Below are 25,488 nucleotides of genomic sequence, written 5' to 3'. Positions count from 1 at the left end.
ACTGGTTTGAGGTTTTTTGCGGGGGAGGGTTTGGGTTTGTTTGTTTGTTTGTTTTTGTTTGTTTGTTTGTTTGTTTTGTTTTGTTTTTTGTTTTTGTAGTTGTGGAGTTTTTTGTTTCTTTTTTCAAAGTAGCCACAGCAAGCAGTGTTAATCTCTAGAAGCGCCATGTTTTTCTAATCTTGACCATCTAAAACACTCTGGCCTAGATTTTACTTGTTTACATTCAGTTGCAATAGCTACTTTTGTTTAAATAATGTCTAATCTTGGAAACCTGTTTATCTGTAGAGGGTTGTGCATTTCTTTGTAGTACTTAATTCTTCAATAATTACATATAACAAGCTGTGTTCCTGTGCCAGGCTGTGGCTTTGGGGCACGGTGGGAAGAAAGTGAGGATAAATTAGAAATTCCTGACTTCTTGTGTATGAGTTTCTCAAGCTGCTTTATCTGTTTTAATCCAAAGTCAGCCCTTAGAATTTAGAAGTCTAATCCCAAAGCTGTGTTGATGCAAATGATTTGCATGCCAAAAAGAACCACTTATGCAAAGAAGGATAAAAAGTGGGCCTCAAGATGGATTCTGATTTACAGTAGCTGCTTCAGTATGTAAACTTGGTGTTATTAAAAAGAATGAGAAAATCTGTGTCTGCCATTGGATAATCATAAATGGTATTTGTGGTGTTCTTTCTTTCCAGATTTGAACATGGAATTCAACCCATCAGATCATCCACGGGCCAGTACAATATTTCTCAGTAAATCACAAACAGATGGTAGGTTACTGAATTTATTACAGTAGTTATCTCTCAACCCTTTGTTAGAATGCATGTGATAGTCCTTTAATATGTAATTGCTCCCTCTCCCCCAAAAAGAGGCATTTTGAGGCATCATGTTAGTGTTATAAGTAGTCACACCTTTAGCTAATTGTCTTGTCAGACCGTAGTACAAATATGGATGAAGCTTAATGTAATTATATTTTAAACATATTTTCGCTAAATCCAAAATTTTTCACATAACTGTTCAATTTTTTTTAACTCTGAACATTAGGCTGCTTAAAAATGTGTAGAAAATATTTTTTAGAAAATGCTAGTTTATATTAGCGAAGAAGACATTCCAGGGTTTCTCTGATACAGATGATACTGTAAATGAATTCAGTACTAGATTTTCTCAACAAAATAATTCCTGTGCTACCCAAACATTCTCTCTTCTCCTCTTGTTATGGATTTGATATAATCATGCTTGTCTGGAGCTTAGTTGGTTTTTTAATTTATACATAGACAAAATGATCTCTGAAATTAACATTGGATAAACAAGCCTCCTGATAGAGTTAGTAGAATAAAGCCATTTACTGTGGCTCTTTTGTTCCCTGTTGGACATGTGTGACATCTTGGTTTAGAAATAAATGAATAATGGATACAAAACACATTATTTTCTAGCAGTTCCTGCATTCTAATTCTGACTGTTCAGTATGAATTCTTTGTCATCCTTTCTGCTGCCTATAAATGCTGCTTTTGATTTACATAGTAAATTGCAGTGTCAAACACATGACTTGAAAATAATGTAGTTTTCACTTACTGTACATTTTTTACTAGTTTTTGAGCATGACTAGAACAAAGGAGGATATACATTTAGACCCTAATTGAAGAGTTGATTATGTGAGTACCTCCTTTGAGGCTGTCCTGAATTCAGCCATGGTTCTGTCAGTGCCTCATTACATGGGTCTGGATGCCATTTACCATACTAATCTGGTTTGGTAGTCTGGAAAATGAATATGATAATATTTCTATAGTTGTATTAATAAGATTAATGCCTATTTTATAGTGAATTTACTGTGTTTTGAAACTGTCTAATCCCGTATAGATGCTACTTGTTTCTTGTTACAGCTTGTTGAAAGAAAGGACAAAATAGACCCAAGTTCAACAAGTAAAATTTTGACCGGACCTGATGATTATTCTTACTTGTAATAAGAGTGGTTAATTTATTGCAATATGGAGCTAATTTTAAGGATTTTATAAAGATCTGTATGCTAGAGTTGTCTATGCAGCTTTGTTCTAGTTTAAGTAATGTGAAGAACATATTTTTAAGTAAGAACAATGAATTTAGTGAAATGCTGAAGAAATCTTATCAATGGGAGTGTAAGGTCTGTTCAGCTGTCCTTGAAACATTGGAAAAAATACAAAAAGGCTATTTTGTTTGTACAAAAATAAGGATTCTGCAAACATTTATCTGCTGATGTATTGCCAAGAACCATTGTGTTCTGGTGGGACAGCTCCCAGTACGAAGCATTTTGCTTGGCTGTACTTTGGGCTCCTAGTTGAACCAAGTGTGCCGTAGGAGTTACCACGCTGTTCAAGGATGTTGCCTTACCAAAATGCAATAAAGTGCTTGTTAAGAGGAAGATTGAGGGATTTTTTTTTTAGGGCATGTAGGGTTGTAGTCTGACAGGTTGCTGTGGAATCTAGGGGACCCCCAAGACTTCTTCAGATGATGTAGAAGAGAAGAGCTGAGCTGGCTGTGTTGAAAACACCTACCTTGGGCAAATAACTGCTCCATTACTTGAATAGTATTGGGCTGATAAACCTTCCTGTTGACTGTATGTGAAAATATTTCAATAGATAAGACCTGTGGACATGTAAAATACACATTATACAATACACAGAGAGTTGAGTGGCATCAGGATTCAGGGTTTCATCCAGGACCTGGCTCTGGCTGTGAGCATGCATCTCATGGTTTTACAATGGGAAATGGCCAAGTCCATCATTAGGTGTTACAGTGACTTGGCAATGTTACCTTCAGACAGTTCCATGTTTGGCTTTCTAGTAGTCCTGTGCTCTTTGAGCCTCACTGGTAGCATTCTCCTGGCATAGGAGCTGTGCTTGACCTGCTTGTGATCAACATGTGAGCAAAGAGCAACAAATTAAATGAGACAGGATGTGGCATTTTGGTTTATTACATGGTCTTTAATTGTCTTTGCTCTGTGAAGCCTGGGTGCCATGCTCAGCATGTAAATTGTCCTGCCTCTCTTAGTCAGTAGTCTGAATGAATCCTTAAGTACCTGAGCATTCAATGAATCTAGACAAAAGTTAGTCACAATAAATATTAATTTGATTCCTGGCTAGAGGAGCTTTTCTAAATGTTGCCATCACTTTGGGGAATTTTCTAGGTGCTGAATCATGTGTGGAATTCTTTCTATTTAGGGAGCTGGTACAGAATATTGCCTGTTATGTTTTTAGCTTCTGTGAGTGCTTTATGCCAGTTCTCCCTTATTTGCTGAGCTTGGCCGGTGAGCTGTGGGTGACTGGAAACCCATGCACTATTTAGTGTGTGGCTGTGATAAACCCAGGGTTTCCAAACAGCACTCCAACAATGTAACAGCCTTTCCTTTAAGTTAGCAAGAAGGCAATGTTTGCTCTTCCAGGATGCTGGTAATGGTGTTTCCTGTCAGTGGGTTCCAGCTGTGCCCCTCTCCTAACTTAGACTGGGCTTTACACATTCAATGTACTGGCTAAATTTTGCAGTATCAGTGCAACAACGGGTTTCAGACAAAAAAGATTTTCAAATTGTATTTATATAGGCAGATAGAAGTGGAGTAAGCTGCTTTTAGTCTTTAATATTAGCTGGGACCAGTCTTCTCAATTAAAACCAAAAATAGATGAGTCACCAACAATGGTTGGTAATTCCAACTTCCAAAACACAAGACATTCTTATGGTTGTAATCCTCAAGGATTTCTTTTTTTGATCCTGATATGATTAACATTAAAATTAGTCTATAGAAATGGTACAGTGAAAGTTTTTATTAGAGCTCAATGAAAAATGCATACATACATATACACACAGGTGCCTCTGTGTGTATTTCCTCACTCCCTTTTAATTTCAGGATACTTTCCTCCTCTTGTGAAAGCTCAACAATAATAGTTGAAAGTGCCTGCAGCAATAGGAATAGGTCATCAGCTGTAGAATGTGGAGAACTGAGACAATTTGGCAGCATCTCAGGTTCCATTTGAAGAGCTCCATTACAACTTTGAAGTTTTATATTGTTTAAAAAAAAAGGTAGAAGTTTAATTGTTTAAACTGACTCCAAATTGGTTCGGCTTCACATCATCAAAGTCCATGCCTGAAACCCAAGATCCTGGAGTTGCAGTTAGGAGTTTATGCTGCAAAACACTGGTTAATTCTAACACAATGGTCTGGCCTGCTGCAGGCCATACGGAGTTGTGTGAGCAGCAAAGCATTTTTAAACTGACTGAAGGCAAGTGATGGAATTACCTCTTTACAGTGATCTTGCCTTGTGCAATAATTGCCTTGTTTAAAGTGGGAGAATGGTTGTGACAGAATGGATTTCTGCTCTGCCCAACTCCCCATTGGCACATGTTCTGGAGAGAGTTGAGCCTTACACTATGGCAAAGTGAGCCAGAAGCACAGAAGGAAGCAACTGCCTTCCTGTAGCACCTCACCTGAGAGGCCAGGCTGAATTTCTGTTATATGGGAAGATAGGGAAAGGTGGTCAGCATGGTGCTTGCAAAGATGTGCACAAGAAGTGCTTGAGCAGGCAAAAGGGAGGGTTGTGTATAAATATGTTAACATATTCTTCTGGAGATTGGAAATAGCAAATGGGATTGAGCTGTGAGTGATAATCTTGCTTTGGGTAGTAGAGGATTGTACCTTCATGGGGAATTGAATAAAGGATACAAATACAGAAGAAAAAAAATAAGGGGAATAAAGGTCGTTAAAATGGAATTTGGAGTATTATGTGCAGGCTGTCTTTGTAGGATTTGAGGAACTTCAAATGTGGTATAATTATTTGTTATTAAAAAGGTTAAATACTTAACTTTGTTCAAAATTTCACAGTAAATAGATGTTAACTTTAAGTTCTATATTAGGTTTGCCCACAGCTTATCAGAATTGTCCACTGCCTGTAATTGAAATATGTGATGCTAGACAAATACTTCAGCTGTTCTTAGAAGTATCTACTATCAATTTGTTGTTCCCCTGTAGATGTCTTAAGTGTTTTCCTGGTGAAAAATGCAGTGTGTGGAACTTAAGTGTAGTGCAGTGTATTAGCAGGATTTCAAGCAGCTTAACAATTTACTAGATCATCAGAGTTTTTTCCCTGTTCCTGTTTAATTCTGTTTCTTATACAATGTCCATAATTGTGGATCTGAGCGTATTCTAAGTGACATGGCTAACATCTGTCATGTGTGATTCTCCTTTCTGCTCCCTGGGAGGAAAATTATGTAAGGATTTTTCAAAGTTTTTTCTTATTATTTTATTTTCATTTTATGTCTGCATTAAACACAATTATTTCACAGTATTCACATATACAACCTTGTTTATGTAAGATTGCTTGCTTATAATAAATCACAAATAATGGCTTCTCATCCAACAGGGAATGGACAGGCTGTTGCACCATTGTGAACACTCTTATTTTGCTAAGTGCATTGGGTTGCATAGCTTTCAAATCATGATGCACCAAAGTGCATTTAATCACCTACAGCATGAAATCATTATTATTTTAATCCTGCAGTTTGATTTATGTGTTAGCTGCCTCCAGAGTTGTATCCTAAATGGTGTGGTATTTTCACTCTGAGGAACAGAGCTCCTCAGGCTCTCTATGGGGTGAGTTAATTGGGGAAGTGCTTTAAAAAATGAAATAGTGTATATTTAATCAGCTGTAATAAGTATTTGCCTGACAACTAAGACTTTATACATCTATCTCCCTTTTTGTTGCCATTTACTTTCTGACTGTTTTGGCTAATTGTGGCTTTGACTTGCAACTGTTGCTTGTGGTGACTGGTTCATACTCACCAACGAAATATATTTTGATTGTTATATCCAACATAAGTAATAGTTTCAGGCTTGCTCCTGATCATTATAGAAGGCAGTGGTTTAATCCATACAGTTTCAAGGCTCCTCTGTGGGAGTTAGTGCACAGTAAGCTGTGAAGAGAATTTTCTAACTCCGTGGTGTAGCTGTTTAGGTGCTTTCATACCTGCAAAGTAGTGTAGGCCACTTTGCAGCAAGGTACCTTGCATGAAGGCACTGGTGGCTCAGGAGTGCCCACACAGAGAAATGGGGAAAAATGGCCAAGCCACTGCTACCTTGGACTGCAGCTTACTGCATATTAGCTTGCCCATGTGGACCAGCACCTGGTGAAGTACCTAAATGGATGAGAATTTTAACCCATCACCACACTAGTGAGCATAAATGCCTTTATGCATATAGATTTATGTTCCTTCTGTGTTTGCTATATAAATATACTTGGTTAGTGCAAAAGCAATTATAATGTTGCACATAGATAGTCTCCTGTTCTTTTTATTATAAATGGTGTATAAGAAGCTTAATCGGGAAAAATAGTCATGTAATATTTCTATCATATTTTGTGTTTTTGCAGTGAGAGAAAAACGCAAGAGTCTCTATATAAACCACGTAAGTGAAAATGCCTCGCTATGCAGCTTTCTCCTTGTTGTCTATATTATACAGTAAATGAGAGTTATCACATATGATTTCCACATTGCTGAGAGGGTGCTGATGCTTCACATGTTTGTTCTGCATCAGGATCCTGAAGCACAGGCCTTGACTATTGAGTTAGTGGAACGAATTTCTTGGTTTGAAGACAGCATTATGCTCACAACTAGTGTATGTAGGTAACTGGTATCTGGGAAAAAGAGCTGCACACATTGGTATAATTTTTAAAATTACTACAGAAACTCTTGAAACTTCAGATTACATTTGTATGCGAGTTTGCATTGGCAGGGAGCTACAGCATTGGATATTTACACAGTTGCTCTGAAGTGTTGATGCAAGGTAAATGTGGATTGACGTGCTACATGCTGAGTACAAAGATGGGGGTTTGATATGCTTATGTACTCTGGGCGTTTTTCAATTCATTTCTCTTCTGTTTGAATCAAATTCTCAGTTAAGCTGAGAGCAAATACCCTGTAGCCTGCTTTGGGTACAGGACCAGACTCTTCACCTCAGTTAGCAGTGTTTGTACTGCTGAAGCACCTGGAACCAGAGTGGTTCCAAGTATGTGAAGCCTTGTGCTGAAATATGTGGAATTGTGGCTCAGTAAAAATTGAGAAGGGAAAGAACTAATTGTCTACCAAACATTATTTGCCCTTAAGGTGAATGGGGAGAGGCACTCAAGTTTTTCTCTATCTGGAAATTTAAGCTGTCATTTCATTTTTATGACACTACAGGTGCTGAAACAAACAGATCTGGTTTATACACACTTCATCTCTTTGTGCTGAGGTGAACAGTTGTCTAGCTCCAGATAAACTGGATTGGGGCAGAAATGCGGGTGGATTCAGCTGAATGCTAAAGTGGGGGTCCTAATTGTGATTCACTCCAGGGCTCTCACCTGCAGAAAGGGAGAGAACCACAAGGGCAGGAATGAACTGCTCTGTGGGGTGAGAGGGCAGGACTGCTTCATTTGTTGACACAACTGGTTGGTGTTGAGTATTTCTAAAACTGCATGGCTTCCAAAGCAAGCTGAGATTTTCAGTTTCCCAAGAGTTAAGAATCTGAGAAGTCATGAGATACTTACTGTGAGGCTTACAAAACCCTCAAAGTTGTCCTCTCTAGGTCAGCAGATGTTCTTGGTCCTCATCTTCTATTCCCCTGTAAAACATTCCCATTGTTATAGTGCATGTGAGAGTAGTTTGCAGAGCAGTTGTCTCGTTATAAAATTACTTGGAAAGCCAGTGTACTGGGTTCCTGTAAACTAAATAATGTGCACTCAGTATCAAGCATTTCATTTGTAAAAATTGTGTTGTGAATTCTGATGGCTTCAGCAGATTAACAAAGATGGCTATTACAGATGATGCTGGAAGCACAGTATTGTAGACTCTGGTATGAAGTGTTTTTAGGTTAGGCTGGACATATTGCAGAAAAGGGAAAGGTGATCATATCACTGAGGAGTTGTGTTGTTGGGAGTTCAATGTAGCAGCATATGCAGTTGATGTGCTAAGTGCTGTGGCTCTTCCTAATTTGTTTTGGTTTTGCCCCCAAGTACCATTCAAAGTATTGGCTGAGGTTGCAGTAGTGTAAACTTCCATCAGTGGTTTACTGCTACCTTAAGTCTGACTTCTTTGTACTTACAAAGTAGTTCCTCTGAATTAAAAGCTAAAAATAACCTTTATGAAGCTGAAGTCCTTACCATGTCTGTGTCTTTACAAGTCAGTTAAGTTTTTTAGGCAGTACTCATATATAAACTGTATTTTCAAATGTGTCCTGTAATATTTAAGTTGTTCCTTTAGCACACCTGTGAATATTAATTCAGCACCTCCTAAATCTTCAGTGTGCTAAACCTGATGTATAAACTGGTGATCATTTTTGAAGGGATAGCTGTGGCTTGTAGCTGGAACTGTGTTTAGGTTTTCAGACTACAGGGAACCATCATGGTTTTCCTAGATCACCATGTTGGAAGAAATTTAGGAATTAGTTACATTTAACCATTGTATGTGATAAATGATGAGGTTTATTTACATGGTACAATGGTTTATGATATCCCCTATTGACAGACCAGTTCTTTTCCACTGTTTCTCAGTGTGTGCTAACAGGAGCTATTGTTACTCATCTGTTTCCCTGTTGATGTAAAGTGCTGGGTCCCCACATCTGCTCTGGAGGAAACCTTCCAGAGGACATAAATTCTGTAGTGTTATTTTGTCTTTTTTAGAAAGAACTCCTCATCATAATGCAGCTCTTTTTTCTTTTGTGGTTTTTCCATGATATCATCTTTGTTGTTGTTGTTTTTTATGCTTATTCTCCTTTTGTGATAAGTAACCAAGATGAGCAACAAAATATTTTTATCTTTTTGTGCAGTATCTGCATAACTGGTTAGTTCTGCAGGCAGAATTGAATTTTTCCCAAGTGGGGAAAATGGGGGGCTGCTTAGAAAGAGAAGTGTCAAGAAAAGCTGTGCTTTTTTTTTTTTTTAACTGCTTGCCAAATTCTGTGTACTAACAGATGAGAATAGTAATTTATACAAATGCAGTTTTGAAATATTACTTATTAAAAAAATAATAGTGACTCTTCCTTGTTTAAAAATATACTTTCTTAGGATGACCACACTACTGTTCTTTTCCTTTCTTGCCTGCTTTTGTTTGTAGAATATTTTATTTGGCTGAATAGTTTCCTGTGATCCTCCAAAAAAATGGTGGGTTCCTGCTTTGATTTGTTACACTTTGTCAAGGGCTGACATGTTTCACATTTGCCTTGTCAGTAGGTGTGATGGAAGAAGCCAGCAGCTGTTCTTTTTTGGGGGGGGGCAGGGAAAGAATGAAAGCAGGGAGTGACAGAGGGCTATGGAGGAGCTGTCATCTCTCAGTCTCCACAAGGAGACAGATGACAGGTTGGGAAGGGTGCTGGAAGTTCCCTACCTCCAGTGTACCTGACCTGTTTGCTTTCTTCCAGCCTGTTCTAATTCCTAAAACAGCAGACTCTGCTTCTCTTTCCCATTGCACTGGCAGTCACTGTTTTTTGTTATTTTATAGGCTTTTTTTATGTTGCCTTGGTGTGCACATGTCTTTTAATCTGCTTAGTCAAGCTGCTGAGAGGGATAAAGATGCAGACTGAGATAGAGGCGTTTCCTTTCTCAGAGAAGAGAGATTGCATCAGTATCTCTGCCTGTACAAGGAAAGCAAACAGGAAGACAGACACGTTTTGTGTTTTTAGAGGAGGTGGTGGAGAAAGAGCAAATCCTTTATTACTGTTGCAGTAAGTTGCTCTTTTTACTGTATTTTTGTAGAGGAAAGGAGCAGGGTGGAGAGGAGAAAAAAAATGTTGTTTTCTCTTTCCAAGTTTTTCTAGAAATTTCTCCTTTTGGACAAGGAGAAAATACTGTTAGTAATTTCTTCTCTTCAAGGCAAGACACACTCTTAAAATGAATCTGTGTTTATGAGCAGTAATACCCCTTAAAAACAAGGAATATTTTTCACATACTGGTATATTTCTAAAGGAAGGTAAAGGGTAGGAAAAGGGAAAGAAAATAAATGGAAGTAATTTTTTCATATTTTTTTATTCTGGAGCTTCTTCGCTAGCCTTGTAGCAACAGCATCCTTTCATCATTGTCTTCTTTTAGGGGTCTGGACATGGCTTCCACTGTTGGCTACCTGGCAAGTGGATGTTCAAATGCCAGCAAACTAATGCTGTTTTTATCATTCCATGTAGAAAGTTAATGTCTGTGTGTAGACCAGAATGTTTTTTTTTTTCATGATCCTGGGGAAAAGTTACTGGGCAACACTCACGTCACAACCCTGGTCCATGTAAGTGACCCACATCAGGGGAAGCTTCTACCCAGACACAGTACTGGGGACTTGCAGAGAGCAGAGGGGTCTTTTGCTGTATGTGGTGTGGTAGGACCAGTTTCTGTGAGCCTTTTTGCATGATTGGAATGATGTATGGCACTTACCCCTATGTAGCCCCCAAATTTTCTTGTCAGATTGAATAAAAAGGCTGTTCTGCTTCCCTGTTGTAAAGCTAGTGGACGTGTGACTGATAATCAAACACTTTAACTAGTGATTAATGACTAAATAAGATACATGCTGAAATGGGAACATAGTCTGAAAAATAGTTTAATCTGTGAAAGCAAACCACAACATAAAACTTGAAATGTTGTTTTCAAGTGGACTGCCTGAGGCTGACTACTGTAAAGACATAAAATTGCTGTCCAAATTTCTTAAGATATTTTAATTGACATTCTTTACTTGAAGAGAAGAACAAGATAAACTGTAAGAAAGATTAGAGACTTCTCAGGTGCTCTCGAAGTTCTCCTGAAGATTTCTTAATGTGGTCTTTGCTCCTCTCCATTGCAAAATCACAAAAAAAGCTGGTCTAGAAGGGGCCTTTATAGGCACCTGGTCCATTTAGTAGATTCCCTACACTGATGCTATTCCTAATAGATGCAGCTTAAGATTCTTTCCAGACATCTAGTAAATTAAAATTAACTGGTTTTCTTTAATGGCTTACCTAAACTTACTGTTGGAAATGTGTTTTTCTAACAAGTCTTTCAGTTAGCTTCTTTTCTTGTCCGCTAGGATGAAGAATTTTCCCTCTCCTGTCAGCCTCAAGGCATTAGGTTATATGAAGTGATAAACTTTTTTTACAGGGACAAACAAAAGCTAACTTTTGAGTTAGAATGAGAACATGCCAGGAGAGTTCTTTCTCAAGGGGCTGTGTAATACTTGCTTTGCTGGGAATATAATAAAGCCCCTCTGGTGAAATTGCACAACAGTAGCAATTACATACTTTGTAAATATAAGCATTTGAGCTGATTTCAACATTCAAAGAAATATTTAGTCTTTGTGTTTTTAAAGCAAGGCGCTTTATCAGTGGTTAAATAAGGCCTGCGAGTGCTGCAGAGGAGTTTACAGGTGATTGCTGAGCCCCTCAGGAGCTCAGGGGTTTGCTGACATAATTTTCTATAGTTGATGTGAGTAAGGACAAACTTTAAAAGCCAAAAACTTGCAAGTACAGATCAATTCTAAGCTAGACTAGTTTTGGACATTATCAAACATTGGTGAAGCTAATCAACTGAGGACAAAGTTGAATCATGGGGATCAAGGGGTATTACTTAAGAGTAGTTGGACTGGATTTTTTTTATTTTTTAATTGTAGTTGTTGCCAGAGGAAGATGAACATACAGTGGTGCAGTTTCCTATTACTTTTGTTCTGGTGAATATATTTACACCAAGGTAGACAATTTTGGTGTATTGACATTATGCAAGATGAAAATAATGCAGAGCTTTGCAGAGTTGTGTTGCATGGTTTGTTTGATTTTGGAAGCATGTTATTGACCTGTAAAATCATGTTTCTTCTGTGAAAAAATGTTGTCAAAACTAAATCATGTCCTGAAGCAACAGAAGATCCTCAAGATAGGAACATCCCTTTTCCAAGTCAGAAGCAGTCCTGTTATTTTTGCTTACTGTTGGAATTTGGCTTTGTGTGCACTTTTATGTGCCAGTTTTGCCTTTTAGCATCTTGGCCAGCCTCTGGTGCCTGGAAGCTAATGGGCATGTCTGCACAGACAGGTGCAAGCAAGCCTCAGTTTTTCCATGGGGGAAAATGTTATTTAATAGGACCTTTTAAAATCATGCACTAACTTACACCTGGCTCTAAGGAAGAAGAGGCACTACTATCATTATTTAGTACAGAAGCTCCCAATTGTCTTTTGATGGATAAGTGCAAAGGAACCCTGGAAAAGGCTGAAGCTGCTTTGCCAGACTGGAAGCTGACTGGGTGAGGGCCAGCTCTGGTACAAAAGCTGTATAGCTTCATTAGGGGAGTGTTGTGCCCAAACAAACAAATCCTGCTGAGCATCAGGGCAGAGAGCCACCCCAGTGCTGCTGAAGAGGCCAGAGCTGGCCCTTCTGGTCAGTTCTGAATCTAGGTTTTGGGCAATGTGCACCATCCCTAAGATGTTTCTACACAAAACCCTTCTGAAGTGCCTACTTTAACAAAAGAAATAGTAACATTTCTTCTTTCCCCACAACTTTAGATTTAATTTCTAATTGATGCTTCCTGAGAGAAATTAACTCTTTTGTACATTCTCATTGTGAAAATTCACTGTCATTCCTTTCAAAGCAGGTACCCAGAAGTAGTTCTGCAGTGTTTGTATGATTTTGATGGCAAACCAAGCTATTAAATTTCTGATAAAATGTTTTTTATGTAAACCTCAAGTGAAAACCTGTAGGTCAAACATCTTAAAACACACAGGTTTTGGAAAATTGGAAAGTGTCAGGATGAAGCTGGAAGAAAACAAAGCAGTGATATTTGCTTAGTACTTACTGTTCAAAGGGAAAAAACTGCTGGTCTTAAGAGCTAGGAACACCTGCTTTATTGGAAACCTTGATCTCTTAGGGCTTTTTCTGTAACACATTCAAAAACTTAGCAAGTTATAAAGCAGATTTTCCTGTCCTACATCTTTTCCTGTCAAGAAAGAAATTCCACAAAACATCTATTTTGTATTCATTGTGACTTAAAATGTCAGCATTTCCAAATGTCTTTGGTTGAAATGAGAAAAATAGCAAGTGTTTCTGGAGTAAAGAGCTACAAATCCTCTCCACCACATGATGGAAGATTGGTCCAGAGTTCACCTCAAGAGCCTGTTCAGTCTGGTTTCTTGTCAAGGAGTAGAAGCCTCCATCTAAGCTATTCGTAGTGTATGTTTGTTTTATCTCTTCTTTACAACTTTCAGTGGTGGAGATTCTATCACTGCTCAAGTCATTTAAGTTATCCCTGCTATTAGAAAAAGGTGGTGGCTTGGGTTTTTTTTTTTGCTATCGCCTCTTCCCACACTTTGATATCCAATCTTAATTTTCCACAGTTTAATATAGGCCTGGTCTTTCTTGTCCCATCCACAAGGGTCATGGAGAACAATGTCTTCTTCTTTGGAACCTCCATGTCAACGTGACTTTAAGGGCATTATTTTTGCTTTGTTCTTGGAGAAAATCTTTCCACCCTTCCAGCTTTCACTTGTAAATCAGGTTTTTCAAATCTCTGATTGATGTTGCTTCTCTGTCCTCCAGCCTCTGAAATAATTTATCTTTCTTGAAACACAGTGTCCAAAACTGGACATAAAATTCCAGCTGAGCAGAGTGAATGGGCACTCTACTCTCTTGCATACATGGTAACTCTATAAATTCTCTTGATGTGTTCAATTTTTTAAAGAAAAATGTCCTCTGCAAGTTAATTTCAGCTGTAAATTCAATAAAAAATACTTTGATACTGTGATCAAAGTTGTTGCTCAGTATTTTATGTGGAGTAGTCCTCTGTGGAACGTCCCTTACTTCAGCCTTCCAATGTGAAAGTGTTCCCTGACTGACCAGAATATAATTTTCCAAGTAGTTTATACCTGCCGTGTTTTCCTTGGTTTGCCCTTTGGGAACTTAATGTGAGGTAAAGTTGGAAGTCTTGCTGAAGCTGAGAGGTGTGACATCTATGAAATCTCAGCTTGGGTACAGAAATAGTACTGCAGCTACTCAAAATACATGTGAAGTCAATCCCACTTCACATCACTGAGTGGCTTTGAATTAGTAAACATTTATAATAGCAGAGGTTGTCAAGGCTTCCTATGTGTCCTATGCTCATTTTTGCATATGAAGATTTACAAAAGGAGATGTGCCAGTCTGTCCTTTATCCCCTGCCAGCCTTATGATGGGATAGACCCTTAGAAGGGTCTCTTTAGGGGGTTTGGCTAATTTCTCCAAAAGCTCTATAGTCATTCTCTATAGTCATTCTCAGCTCTTCTGGTTTTTTTTCTTAATTAGAGCCTCTGACTTGTCTAAATGGGAGCATTTTTGTGGTCAGCTGTGATGGATTTGAAATACAAAGGCATCGAGCTCCTGTACAGTTTTGGTCACGGACTTATCCCATTGAAATGGAGACAGAAGGGAGTTTGTCTGTAGGACAGTGTGTTGAATACTGAGCAGCAGCTCAGTAACCTCTTTTGTCCTTTGCAAGGATGGAGAAGGTTCCTGTGCAGCTTTTTATGGGGGCTCAGGAAGGTCTGTTTGACTGAACTGTGGGACGCCAGATGTCTCTCAGCTTAGTCAAAATCAAATATGAAACTCAGGGCATTTTCCAGCAATTGGAAAAGGCAGAAAAGCTGTTACCTGCTGCATCATCTGGCTGCAGTGGACACCAGAGTAGAAGCTGGGAATGTTGATCTCCCAACAGGTCAGTTATTCACATGGCACAGGTGTGTGTGTGTCTATTTACCCAAGGGTGTAGGTTTCTACTTGGCATCACTCTTCTGACTGGGAGAGGTGCTCCTTACTGCCAAGTTGTTGTGAACAGAAAGTAAGGCATGAGACACCATGTATTTTCCTGAGGTGTAAAAGGTTCCATGCCTAACAAAGTGTGATGTGGGCTGAAAATCCAAGAAGAGTTCTGTGATGTGGTAGTTTCTGAAATGAAGTCTGTTGCTCTAATTATTGACATATGTCAAATGTTAGAATGCTGTTTACATAAGAAACAGCATTCTAACATTTGATAAATGTTAGATTTGAAAGTGGTGTTTGTGACAAAGTTATTTTCTGTTTTTTAATTATGCTTCCCTTGAATGAATCCAGTATATTTATCTTAAATTTTATCTTACCCTTTAAAGCATGGTGACACTTATTATGCAGAAAGAAAACTTTCCATTTGTTGGTTTGTTGTTTTTTTTTTTTTAATAACAATTCTGAGATGTGTCTACATCTCCCTTCTTTTGTCCAGCAACTAGAGTCCCATTTTTGTTGTTTTTAAGTTGCTTTGCCTTTATTGTGCCTGTGGAAGGTACTCAACAGACTAATGCAGATATTTAAACTAAACTGGTAAAATAAAAGCTATGAATCACCAGGCCCCTAGTAATTCTCTCTGTATGCATCAATGCTAGATAATAATTTTTATTGCATTAATATTCACAGTGCTTCCAGTTTCTTTTCTTTCTTACCTAAAATACAACAGCTTGGAAGTTAGATGGATTGTCAGCTTCCAAAATATTACAAAGTACCTCTCCAAAGTCCTGAAGGATATTTGAAAAGGCGTATTTTTCATTTTCTCAGTAAACTTTTTCACTTCCAAGAAAAGCAGTTCAGCTGAAAATTTTATTGGTCAAGTGAAGGACCTTGATAGAATTTGTTGGTAAGCTTTCAGATAATTTGAACATAGTGTTTCTACAATTGGGGCAGCTTCAGAAAATGTTGGGCTTTGTTTTTTAATTAACAGGAGACTTCATGTGTTTTTTTCACTCATAGCTATGAAATGCAGAAAGTTGACTTAGATATGTATAGGTTTTACCAGGAGTCAGTCTGTCTGTCTGTCTGTGTAGTGAACGCTGTTCAGAAGTCAGCTGCCTATGGAAAGTGGAGCATTGGTGAGCTGATGGGTGCTGGCACTTGTAATAATATCTGTTTTGGAAATTGGGCAGGGGCAGAGGTACAAGGTAGGAGTCACAGGACTGCATCCTGGGTACTCAGTTGCTCTGAGCTGGTAAATACCTGTGGATTCTGCTGATGGTATTGACATTGGTCTCTCCACTGAAACACTGGAAACATTAATTGTAAGGTGAACTAAAATTTCCATGTTCATGTGCCAAATGAATTTTAAACCTATTCTGTTGTGAGTTAAATGTGTAATTTGACTGATGTTCGCTTTCCTGACGTAGGTTGTTGGTCAAGTTATTTGCTAGTGTAGATGGAATAAGCAAAGATAGAATCAATGAGAATTGAGGACTGTGATAGCTATTAGCTGATGTGATTGGAACTGTTCTCTTTAGCCTGGTGGAGTGCTGGCTGCTCTAAACAGCTGATGGAGAAGCTCTCTCAGCAAAAAATATTTAGAAATAAATAGTGTTCTCAAATGCCAGGTTTTTTGCTGAATTTTCCAGTGGTTTTCTGTGGTAGTGCAGAAAAAAGACTGAAATATATTGAAAACCTTTTCTATTAAGAGATGGTTCTTTTTATTTGCTTATAAACTTTTCTTCTGTCCTGTGATCAGTTTTCTTCCTTTCTGATATCAATTGATTGTTGACAAATTATTTTTTCTGAATTCTCCTTATTAATTTAATAGTTCTGTAGTTCTACTGTAAACGCCTCTTTCCTGTACTTCATTCTGCTAGGAGCTTTTTTGAGAGTTTTAATTTTTTTTTCTGCAAGCATGATTTTATATCTGTTGCTAAACCAATCTTCATTGATAACACAATTTCTTTTTCACTCTTCCATTTACTCTTTTGGAATGAGGACAGAAATATAGGTCTTACTCATCTTTGCTTTCCAAGTGTATGTATGTATTTGAGTAAGCCTGCAGAAAAATTTTTGCGTGGTTTTGGGGAAGGAGGAATGCAAGGGATTTGGGACTTAAAAGCATTAGCAAGTCTCAGGCAGGGATTTTTGTGACTTTTGCACTGTTAATTATTTCTGAACTTTCTGAACTGCTTCCAAATGTGGTCACATTACTGTGTCTCATTATGAGAGACAGAAATTTGTCTTTTTTAAATTCTTACATCTTCCCCCCAAAATGCTTTGGTATTACATAATTGCTATTGTTCTTTTGCATGTTTTTCATAGCATCCTCCTGGGCAGTTGAGAAGGAAGTACAGTTCCTGCTCCACTATTTTCCTGGATGACAGCACGGTCAGTCAACCAAACCTCAAGTATACCATCAAATGGTGGGTTTTATAATTTATTTATTTTTGCTAGCACTTATATTTTCTGTATGTTTTTATGTGTACATATTTCTGAAGCATTATTAAGCAAACTTCAAAGGTTTTAGTTTTTGAGGTAATAAATTTGCTTAATCAGTCATGGTCCAGAGTTACTGGGTGATGTCTTAGATGAGCATTTTAAGTTTCACTGGTGCCTTTTTGCTTTTGGAGAGAAATGAAATTGATATTTGTAGAGTGTTGTTCTTTACATTTTGTAATAGAGACCAAATGCTCAGATATTTAATGCTCTTTGCTAATAGTTGCTGTTAGCCTCTCTTGAGCTGTCTGTAGGTTGGTTACCTTGGTGTATGCAAATACAGAAACTTATTAAGACAGTATCTCTGCTGCCGAGGTGGTTACATGAGAGACAAATCTATTCAGAATAGCACATCTGAAGGAGTTTGTAATGTTGGTCACTAACACAGTCCTTAACTTTTCTGTTAAAGAAAAAGAGGGGAGAGGAGAGAGGTTTTGTAGTTAAACTGATGCCTGATTCCTCGTCAGCTATTTCTGCCTGGAATATAGTCCTGCTTTTCTTCAGGTTTCTGTCACTAGTAACTTAAAAATAGTTCTGATTAACACTTGAAAAAGGTTTTGTGTTTCTGAGGTGTTAGGGTTTTTTTTCCTCCTTGAATTTCTGCATCCAAAATCCTTTGTATGCAGAATAAGTGCAGCCTTTCGGGTGTGTTTAGGGTCTCTTTTTGCATCAGAACTGCTACAGCTTCACACAGAAGGACACAGAAGAACGAGGTGGGGGTGGGGAGAAGGATGGTGTGTTTGGGAGAGACTTGGGTGCAGGGTGGGGGGCAGAGTTATGGGGAGCAGAAGAGCTGGAAGAGCCAGTTCTGGGATCGGGTGGGAGTCGTGTAGGGCTGGGGCCAGGCTGCCAACATGGGAAGGGTTGGAAGGTGCAAGGGCTCAGAGAGCCTGAAAAGGGACTGCAGAGGGTGAGAAACTGAACTCTGGTACACAAAGTCTCTGCATCTTCTGTCTGGCTGCACATTTGACAGGTTGAAGGGTGAAGAGATTGTAGGATTATTGCTTTTGTAGTACAATTTCATTTCTTTTCCCTTTTTAGAATCTCTGCAGGAAAATGACTATTGCACATTGGTAAATCTAAGAGGGAGGCATTTTGCTCAGCTCATTTATCTTTTCTGGGTCATGTTATGCACTGGTGTGTTTAAAATATTATTGTATCCACTGCAACATCTGCAGCAGGAGGGGTGGCTGGGGTAGGGTGATGGAAAGCTCCATAATCATCATTTCTGCACTCTTAGTGCCAGCTGAACCAGCATATGAAAGATGGAATGAAACTTGGACGAGTTACTCTATTACAGCCCTGAGAGACTTTCAGATTCTGATACAGATCTCTAAATAGTAAATATTTTCTAAACTTAATTTGACATTTTGTTACAAAGGCAACCATATGGACACCAAGCAGAGCTGTGCACATAGATTCTTGTGTCTGCTTTCATAAAGTGAACTGAAGCTTCAAGTGTGTTCCTAGGGGCATAATTTAAAAATAAATTTTAGGAATAATTCATTTTGTGAATAGTTTTCTGTCAAATCAAATTCATTCATAAATGTGGGTTTTTCTTGTGTTCAGTAACAACTGTGGCTTTTAAATGTCCGTGGTACACACTATCTCTTGATTCCTTAAATATGTGTCTGTAGAAAACGTCGGATTTAAAAAGCATTTATGACCTAAAAACTTCTAATGCAGCCAGGTAAAAGCTCATAAAAATTTAGTAAAATATATTTACCTTTAATGGAGAAAAATATTTTCTACTGTATGACTGTTCAAAAAAAAACCCCAATCAAACCTGAAATAATTTAAAATTCTACTTAAGTTTTAGCTCAGGCATATTATTTTCCTGCAGTATCTCAGTTTTTATGTAAAAATTCTGGAATAAAATCAGAGAGCAACCAAATGACTCTTAAAAGGTCTTTTAGGGAAAAGGAAAGGGGGGAATTTTGGATCAGTATAAGACATAAGCGTCTTACAGTGATGATGAAACAAACAGTCTACAAAGAATTCCCTCCTCCATCCTCTTTCCCCTTTAGCTTAGATTGGTTTTATGCTACTGCAGTAAGTAGAGAGAGTGCTGGTTTGGCTTTGTTCTTCAATAAAATTGTATCATGAGTAAAGCATGAGCTGGGAATTGGAAATTGAAGGATAATCATATGAATCCATATTTTAATTTTGTTCCATCTCAAATGTGAATGAGATCAGTTGCGTATGTAATCAAGATCTTAACTTTCAGTGAATATAAGGACATTTTTTGTCTCTGTGCTGAATATAAACGGGGTGCTTTGGTGTGTGGCTGAGAGTAGGGGAAATGCATAATGCAGTAAGTTATTCAGGGAGTCGTCTTTCCTGAGTTAAAATAAGTAACTTGATGCCATAAAACTGTAGGAGTGTGGTATTTAAGAGTGCTGTGTGAGCAGCTACATAAAGACAGACACAAGCAACGGATTTAAATATACAATCATAAGCTAATGGTAATTAAAACACTTCGTATTTACCTGGCAGCAAAACTAAAGAAAGTGCCCAATGCCTGTGATGCTTTGTCTTCCTCCTTGGAAGTCAGTATGAGTTTAATCATTGAGTATAGTGGAGTAGGGCATTAAATGGAGGGTATGTGCAACTTGTTATATGAAATATGAAGATTGTTGTAAAGTACTTAATCACTAGTAAAAAGGATGTAGTTGGAGTGTACAAGACAATTATAAAATTGGCTGTTTACAGCAGTTTTCCTGATATCTTACAATGAACAAAAGAAAATGGGCTGTTGACCATATACTATTTGTCATGCTTTGTGCTCGGTTTTAAATTTGCATGTAATATGACAGAAAATCTAATATGGCAGTCCTGAGATATTAACTCTGTATTTTTCTTTACAGTGTAGCTCTTGCAATATATTACCACATCAAAAACAGGTATGTGAATAATGGAATCTTGTACTGAAAATATCTTTTATTAGAACAAGCGAACTGCTCAAACCCTAAAAATCCATGCTTAATTTCTTTCAAAATATTTTTGAGTAGTGGTTTTCTTAACTACCATGCTAGCAATAAGAAACACACACATTTTCTATAGATATATAATTTTACATAGAAGTTTTAAATTGGAGGATTAAGTACCATAAAAATGGAAGTACAGCTCAACATTGAAAAGCTCTGATGATTCAATGTTTGCTTTTATATGCATTGGGCACTTCTGCATTGTTGCATATGTTGCAATTGCATGTAGAAAAAAAATCTGCAAAGTTTCTTTCAGTTTTATATTTTAAGCTGCACCTTTGTGAAGTTAACTGTGCATATCAGTGATCAGTTAGGATTTTGAAATAAAACCCGTGAATTATACAGTAAGAGTGGTATTGTGAACAGATATAATTCAAGATGCCTCAGAAACAGAGCAGGTCCTGGTGTCTCTCTCCTGGTGTTGTATGTTTTAGATCTCTGCTCAGTCAAATTGATTGAAATTGAATAGAAAAAAGGTTCTCTAAAAAGTAACTTGGCACATACATGAGTTTTCTTCATGTTGAATTGTGCTTTTGTATCTTAAATTCCCTGTCCTCATGATACGTCACAGTATCTTAAAATAATATTTCCTGACATTTCTAAGGAGAGGTTGTATAAATAATTTAAGTGACTTTTGTGCCCATGGTTTTTCAATTGGCCTTTACAGAGGACTTGGCTTAGATCTTGATTTATCAAGCTACTTAGATGTTTTTTCTTCTGGACTATCAGAAGTCCAACTAGAACAAAAGGAATTACTCATGAGTTTAAAGTTCAGCTGGTACGTCATTCAAGACCATGGTTCAGGTCATTGCAGCCCATCACACTTCTTGAAACAAGGCTGACATCTCAAGAGAAACCCTTAAATGTGCACAAGGGCAGAAAGGCTTAAGGCTTGATTCCTGCTGAAAGCTCTTAGAAGACTTTCCAAGACATCAGTGGGCCTTGGACTGAAACATGGCAATATATAAAGCAAAAGTTGGAATGAAATCTTCTCTCGAACTTTTAATCTCATTTACCAGGAAATAAGGCATGAGTGGTCATGCTTGGATTACTTGTTTATCTATCTGTGGTTCCTTTTCCCCCCTTTTTTCCATGGTCCCTGGATTAGTTTGGTTAACTATTCGATTTTTGCTATGCTTGACTAAATAGTAGAGATCTCAAAGATAATCAGAGTCCAAAGTTTTGTGGAAATAAATTATTAAGTGCTCTGCTAAACATCCTGGCAGCTGAGTAAAAGGCTTGAGAGAATCAGGCACATCAGAGACTACAAAGGGTACAAAACCTCAGTAAGAGCTCACAAGTGAACAAGAAGAATCCTGTGCCAGGCTTGCTTTATGCTGATTGCCATGGAGCAGATCCCTGTCTGCAGTAAATTATGCCCATTCGTGGGCTTGCAGAGCCTTATGCAAATTTGACCTACAGCTGGTAGACAGAGAGACCAAACCTTTATAAAAAAAAGAGTACTGTGTCAGCATCTTGGAAATAAATGCATTCTGACTTACTTTCTTGGGAAAGTTGCTATCTGTCCTTTCACTTTTGGGATGGAGAGGTGATTTATTCAGGAAACGGGTTGCTGCTGCTTTCCCTGGAATGTGCCTGGGCTGGGGAAGTGCTGTGCCTACACTTGGGACACAGTCCCAGCGGTGATGCTGGAGCCAGGCTCATGTGTGCCAATTAGCAACTCTGAAATGAGGGATGTGAAACAACTGTTCACTCTTGGGTTGTGTCTGATTTGGGGATGGAGGAACAATGTGATAACAGCACTCAGTTGTGCTTGCTGCTGAAACAGCAAGAGCAAAACATATGTTCTGTTTCCTGCTATTATAGGCGAAAAGGAAGTTGTTGATGTATGTAGGAGATTTTGGTTCATTATGGGGGATGGGGAGTATGAAACCACTGTGACTCTTTGATTCAAGGTTCATCATGACAGAAAATGAGTCAAGCATCTGCTCTTCCTTAGAATAATTCTTTTTAGACAGTAGTTGGTCCTGTTCTCCTGCATAAGAGACTTAAACCAAAATTACTTCCTAGTATTTCAAACTCTCACCAATCTAATTTTTTTTAGAAGGTATACATGAAATGTAATATTTCTCACATTTCATTTGATTGTAACATTCCTCCCTTTACCAGTGTCTCCTATCATGGTTATACTGGTCAGTTTTATTAATCTTTTGTTGTCTTCGCTATTCAACAAGTGATGAAAAGCTACACCCATCTTGTTCTTGAAGTAATGCATAAGCATTGGTGAGTTTGCTAAAGAAATAAAATAAAATAAATCCCATCAAACTAACAATAAAGAATGTTTGGATAATCAGTAGATGATGTATTTTTTGAAAGAGCACAGTGTGAATTGTAGTGAAAACAAAAACCTCTCAAGTTTGGTTTTTTTTAAAACAGATTTTTGAGGGCAGTCAGGTGTGACTTCATAGCATACAGCAGCTACAACCTGAAGAAATAAAATTGGAAATTATTTCCATTTGCATTGTGAAGTGACATAGTTTACTGTAGCACACTGATAATTTTGAGGAGACTACTTCTGCTTTAAGATACTGTTTTATAGGTAGGGGTAAAAGAGTGTGGCCTAGAATCCTTTCTGATAGGAATTTTTTAGTAATTACCTCAGTCACCTCAGTCCAGGGTTTTTTGTTTGGTTGGTTTTTTGGTGATAACAATGTGTTTATTTTAATTTATGTGCTGGTTTTTTATATTAAAAATGTGTTTATTTCCAGAGTTAGCCTCCATTTTAGTAGAAAAAATCTTGATGTAGAGTTAAATGCATTTTGCAGACAGGAGTCCACTGTAAAATTTGTGGTTTGCATGCTCTGAGGGACAAATGCTGCTGAGTAAAGATAGAAAATATCAGTGGTTTGTTTAAGAAACTGTATGACCATAGTACCAGGGATGCTAAAAATAAAGGTGGGATTGTAATAAGTAATGTCACATAGATGCATCTGTCCAGAAAGTGCCAGTTCTGGTACAGTTATACTTCTTGCTTTTGTTGTTGTTAGTGTCCTTGCCAAAGTTACATACAGCATACAGCAAAAATCTTATATTGCATTGTGGATGTTAGGCTTGTGAAGCTGCATCAACGTGCAAGCTGATATTGAGCTACAGGGATTTCAGAGAAGTGTCTAATAAAACCAATGAATAGGAATATTAATGAATTTTTTTTGCATGTGCTTCTTTTGGCTTTCAGAAATCATTAGTACAATAGGGTTTTTCAAATAAATTAAAAGCGAAGTATGTATGTATTAACTAAAAGATTACTGTAAAAGTAGCATTGCATATTAGTAAGTGTTTACAATTTGGTAATAAAGGAGGAAGAGGAGTTGAGAGATTGCAGGGTGGACATGATTAAGTTAAAAAAAGGAGAAAAGGAGAGTAAGCTGGGCTGATTTTATCAAGTCTGTAGGAGTATTTCTTAAGCCTCACAGTAAAGAGCGGAACAGTTTTGTATCTTGGGCACTGAAAGCAGAATGTTTTAGCATGCTCTGTAATGTGAATTTCATATTACACAAGGGCCTTATGGCAGAGTAGGTCCAACCTCTATGTGAAAATCACATTTCATCTGTTTCTAAGCACCCCCCAGCATGGGGAGTGTTGGAGTTTTAATGGTGCACTTGTGTCTATGAAGGTTGTGTGCTGTTGTGTTCAGATAATGACAGTCCTTTGGTTTTAATACTTTTTAGGGACACAGACGGAAGAATGCTCTTAGATATTTTTGATGAAAACCTTCATCCCCTTTCGGTAAGTTCATCTGCCTCTCCTTCCCTTTCATGTGAACTGTCTTTTTTTTTTTTTTTTCTGTCTGCTTCGTTTTGTTTCAGTCACCTATTTGGAAGTATTTCTTCCTTAGAAATCCGAAGTGCCACCAGACTATGACAAACATGACCCGGAGCAGAAACAGATTTACCGCTTTGTCCGGACGTTGTTCAGTGCTGCTCAACTGACTGCTGAATGTGCCATTGTCACCCTGGTGAGTGGCTGAGGGATGACATCAGCCATCTGACAGACACAGTTTTGTTCTCAAAAGTTGTGTTTGTATGATTTAATAGATGTAGATGCTGCCAGGGAATTTTTCTCACTATGGAGACAGGAAATTTCTTGATGGGAAGAGACGCCACTATTCATTTTCATGGGTAGAGTAAGTGAGAAAGAAGAGATTGGGAAACGTGACACAAAACCTGGGGTCCTGCCTTCATGGAGTGAGAGTGTTACAGGCCACCAAGGTGACTCATAGAAAAAATGTAAGTGGCATAGGTGGTCTGAACATGAGGAAATGTTAAAAGGAGAAAGGCTTCAGCTTTCAGGGGGTTTGCTGTGTCTCACTGTAGCTCCCAGGAGAGACTTGGGAACAGCTGTAGGTGATTTGATAGCACTAATAAGAAGTGATGGCCACGTGAAGGATTCAGTGAGTGACTGGGACATGTTGGCTCTCTTCTACATTCACTCTGCTTGTCATGGGATTGAACAATTGCACTCAAGTCTGAAGTTCAGCTGCTTAAAAATAGCACAACACAAAAAAGGTTCATATTTTCAGCTGGTGTGGATCAGCATAGCAATGTGGATTAAAAGAGCTGAAGTGATCTCCACCAGCTGGGAATTTCCTAATTTTTAAAAAAATTATATCCTCCCAATTCTGACAAGTCTCTTCAGCCTTCAGTCACAATTTTGGCCATGTTCTTTACTCAGAGATTTTAAAATAGCAAAATGGTTTTTACCACTACAACATGTGGTTTCATAACAGCTTAGTTATGCATTTTAGATGGAAGAGGGGGAAATTGGAGAAGGTGAATTTTGAAGCCCAGGCCTACTCATTTCCTCTGTTAATCTATTTCCCTTGGCTTCTGAGATTAGTTGGCAGGCTTTTCTCCTTCAGACAGTCAGAATGAATTGTACTAGCCAGTAAAGAACAGGAATATGAGAGAAATAGGGCAAGAAACACCCTACAGTGCTCCCTCCATTCCATTTTGTAGTTTTACTCTACCTAGTTGCTTGACACAGCCAATATTTTTTTTCTGAAATGACATTTTGCCTCTTTCTTTTACATAATTGTACTAAGTGCTTATCCTTCTTCCTTTTCTTCCTAAGTGTTTTCTGCTGGAGACAAGATTAGGTTGTGTGAATCAGTATGTTCTTCTGTAATTTAATTGACCCACTGTCAAATACCTTGTTGTATTTATCTGTTATTCAATCTTAAATTATTTGATGAATGAGGGCACTGTTTAGTAGAAGGACAGGGTGGTTTTTTTTTTTTTTTTGTTTTGTTTTTTTTTTTTTTTTTTTTTT

At 37.9% G+C, this 25,488-nt stretch overlaps 1 protein-coding gene across 4 annotated transcripts in view; it reads left to right on the top strand.

Annotated features, from left to right (window-relative positions):
- The window catches only part of CCNY (cyclin Y), a 118,641-nt gene that overhangs the window by 71,089 nt on the left and 22,064 nt on the right, over positions 1-25,488 (top strand). For 3 of the 4 annotated variants that reach the window (XM_083860291.1, XM_083860292.1, XM_083860293.1), the window contains exons 2-7: positions 690-764; positions 6,383-6,417; positions 17,039-17,139; positions 20,080-20,115; positions 23,889-23,946; positions 24,056-24,175. In XM_083860291.1, coding sequence (XP_083716417.1) covers positions 690-764; positions 6,383-6,417; positions 17,039-17,139; positions 20,080-20,115; positions 23,889-23,946; positions 24,056-24,175 — 425 coding nt within the window. The remainder of the gene's footprint in view (positions 1-689; positions 765-6,382; positions 6,418-17,038; positions 17,140-20,079; positions 20,116-23,888; positions 23,947-24,055; positions 24,176-25,488) is intronic. The other variant, XM_083860294.1, reaches the window with a different exon arrangement.

Source organism: Zosterops lateralis (assembly GCF_965231275.1).
Source record: "Zosterops lateralis genome assembly, chromosome: 1".
In the NCBI taxonomy this organism is placed as follows: Eukaryota; Metazoa; Chordata; class Aves; order Passeriformes; family Zosteropidae; genus Zosterops; species Zosterops lateralis.
Note: the sequence above shows the minus strand (reverse complement) of the source record. Positions and strands in the feature narration are given on the sequence as shown.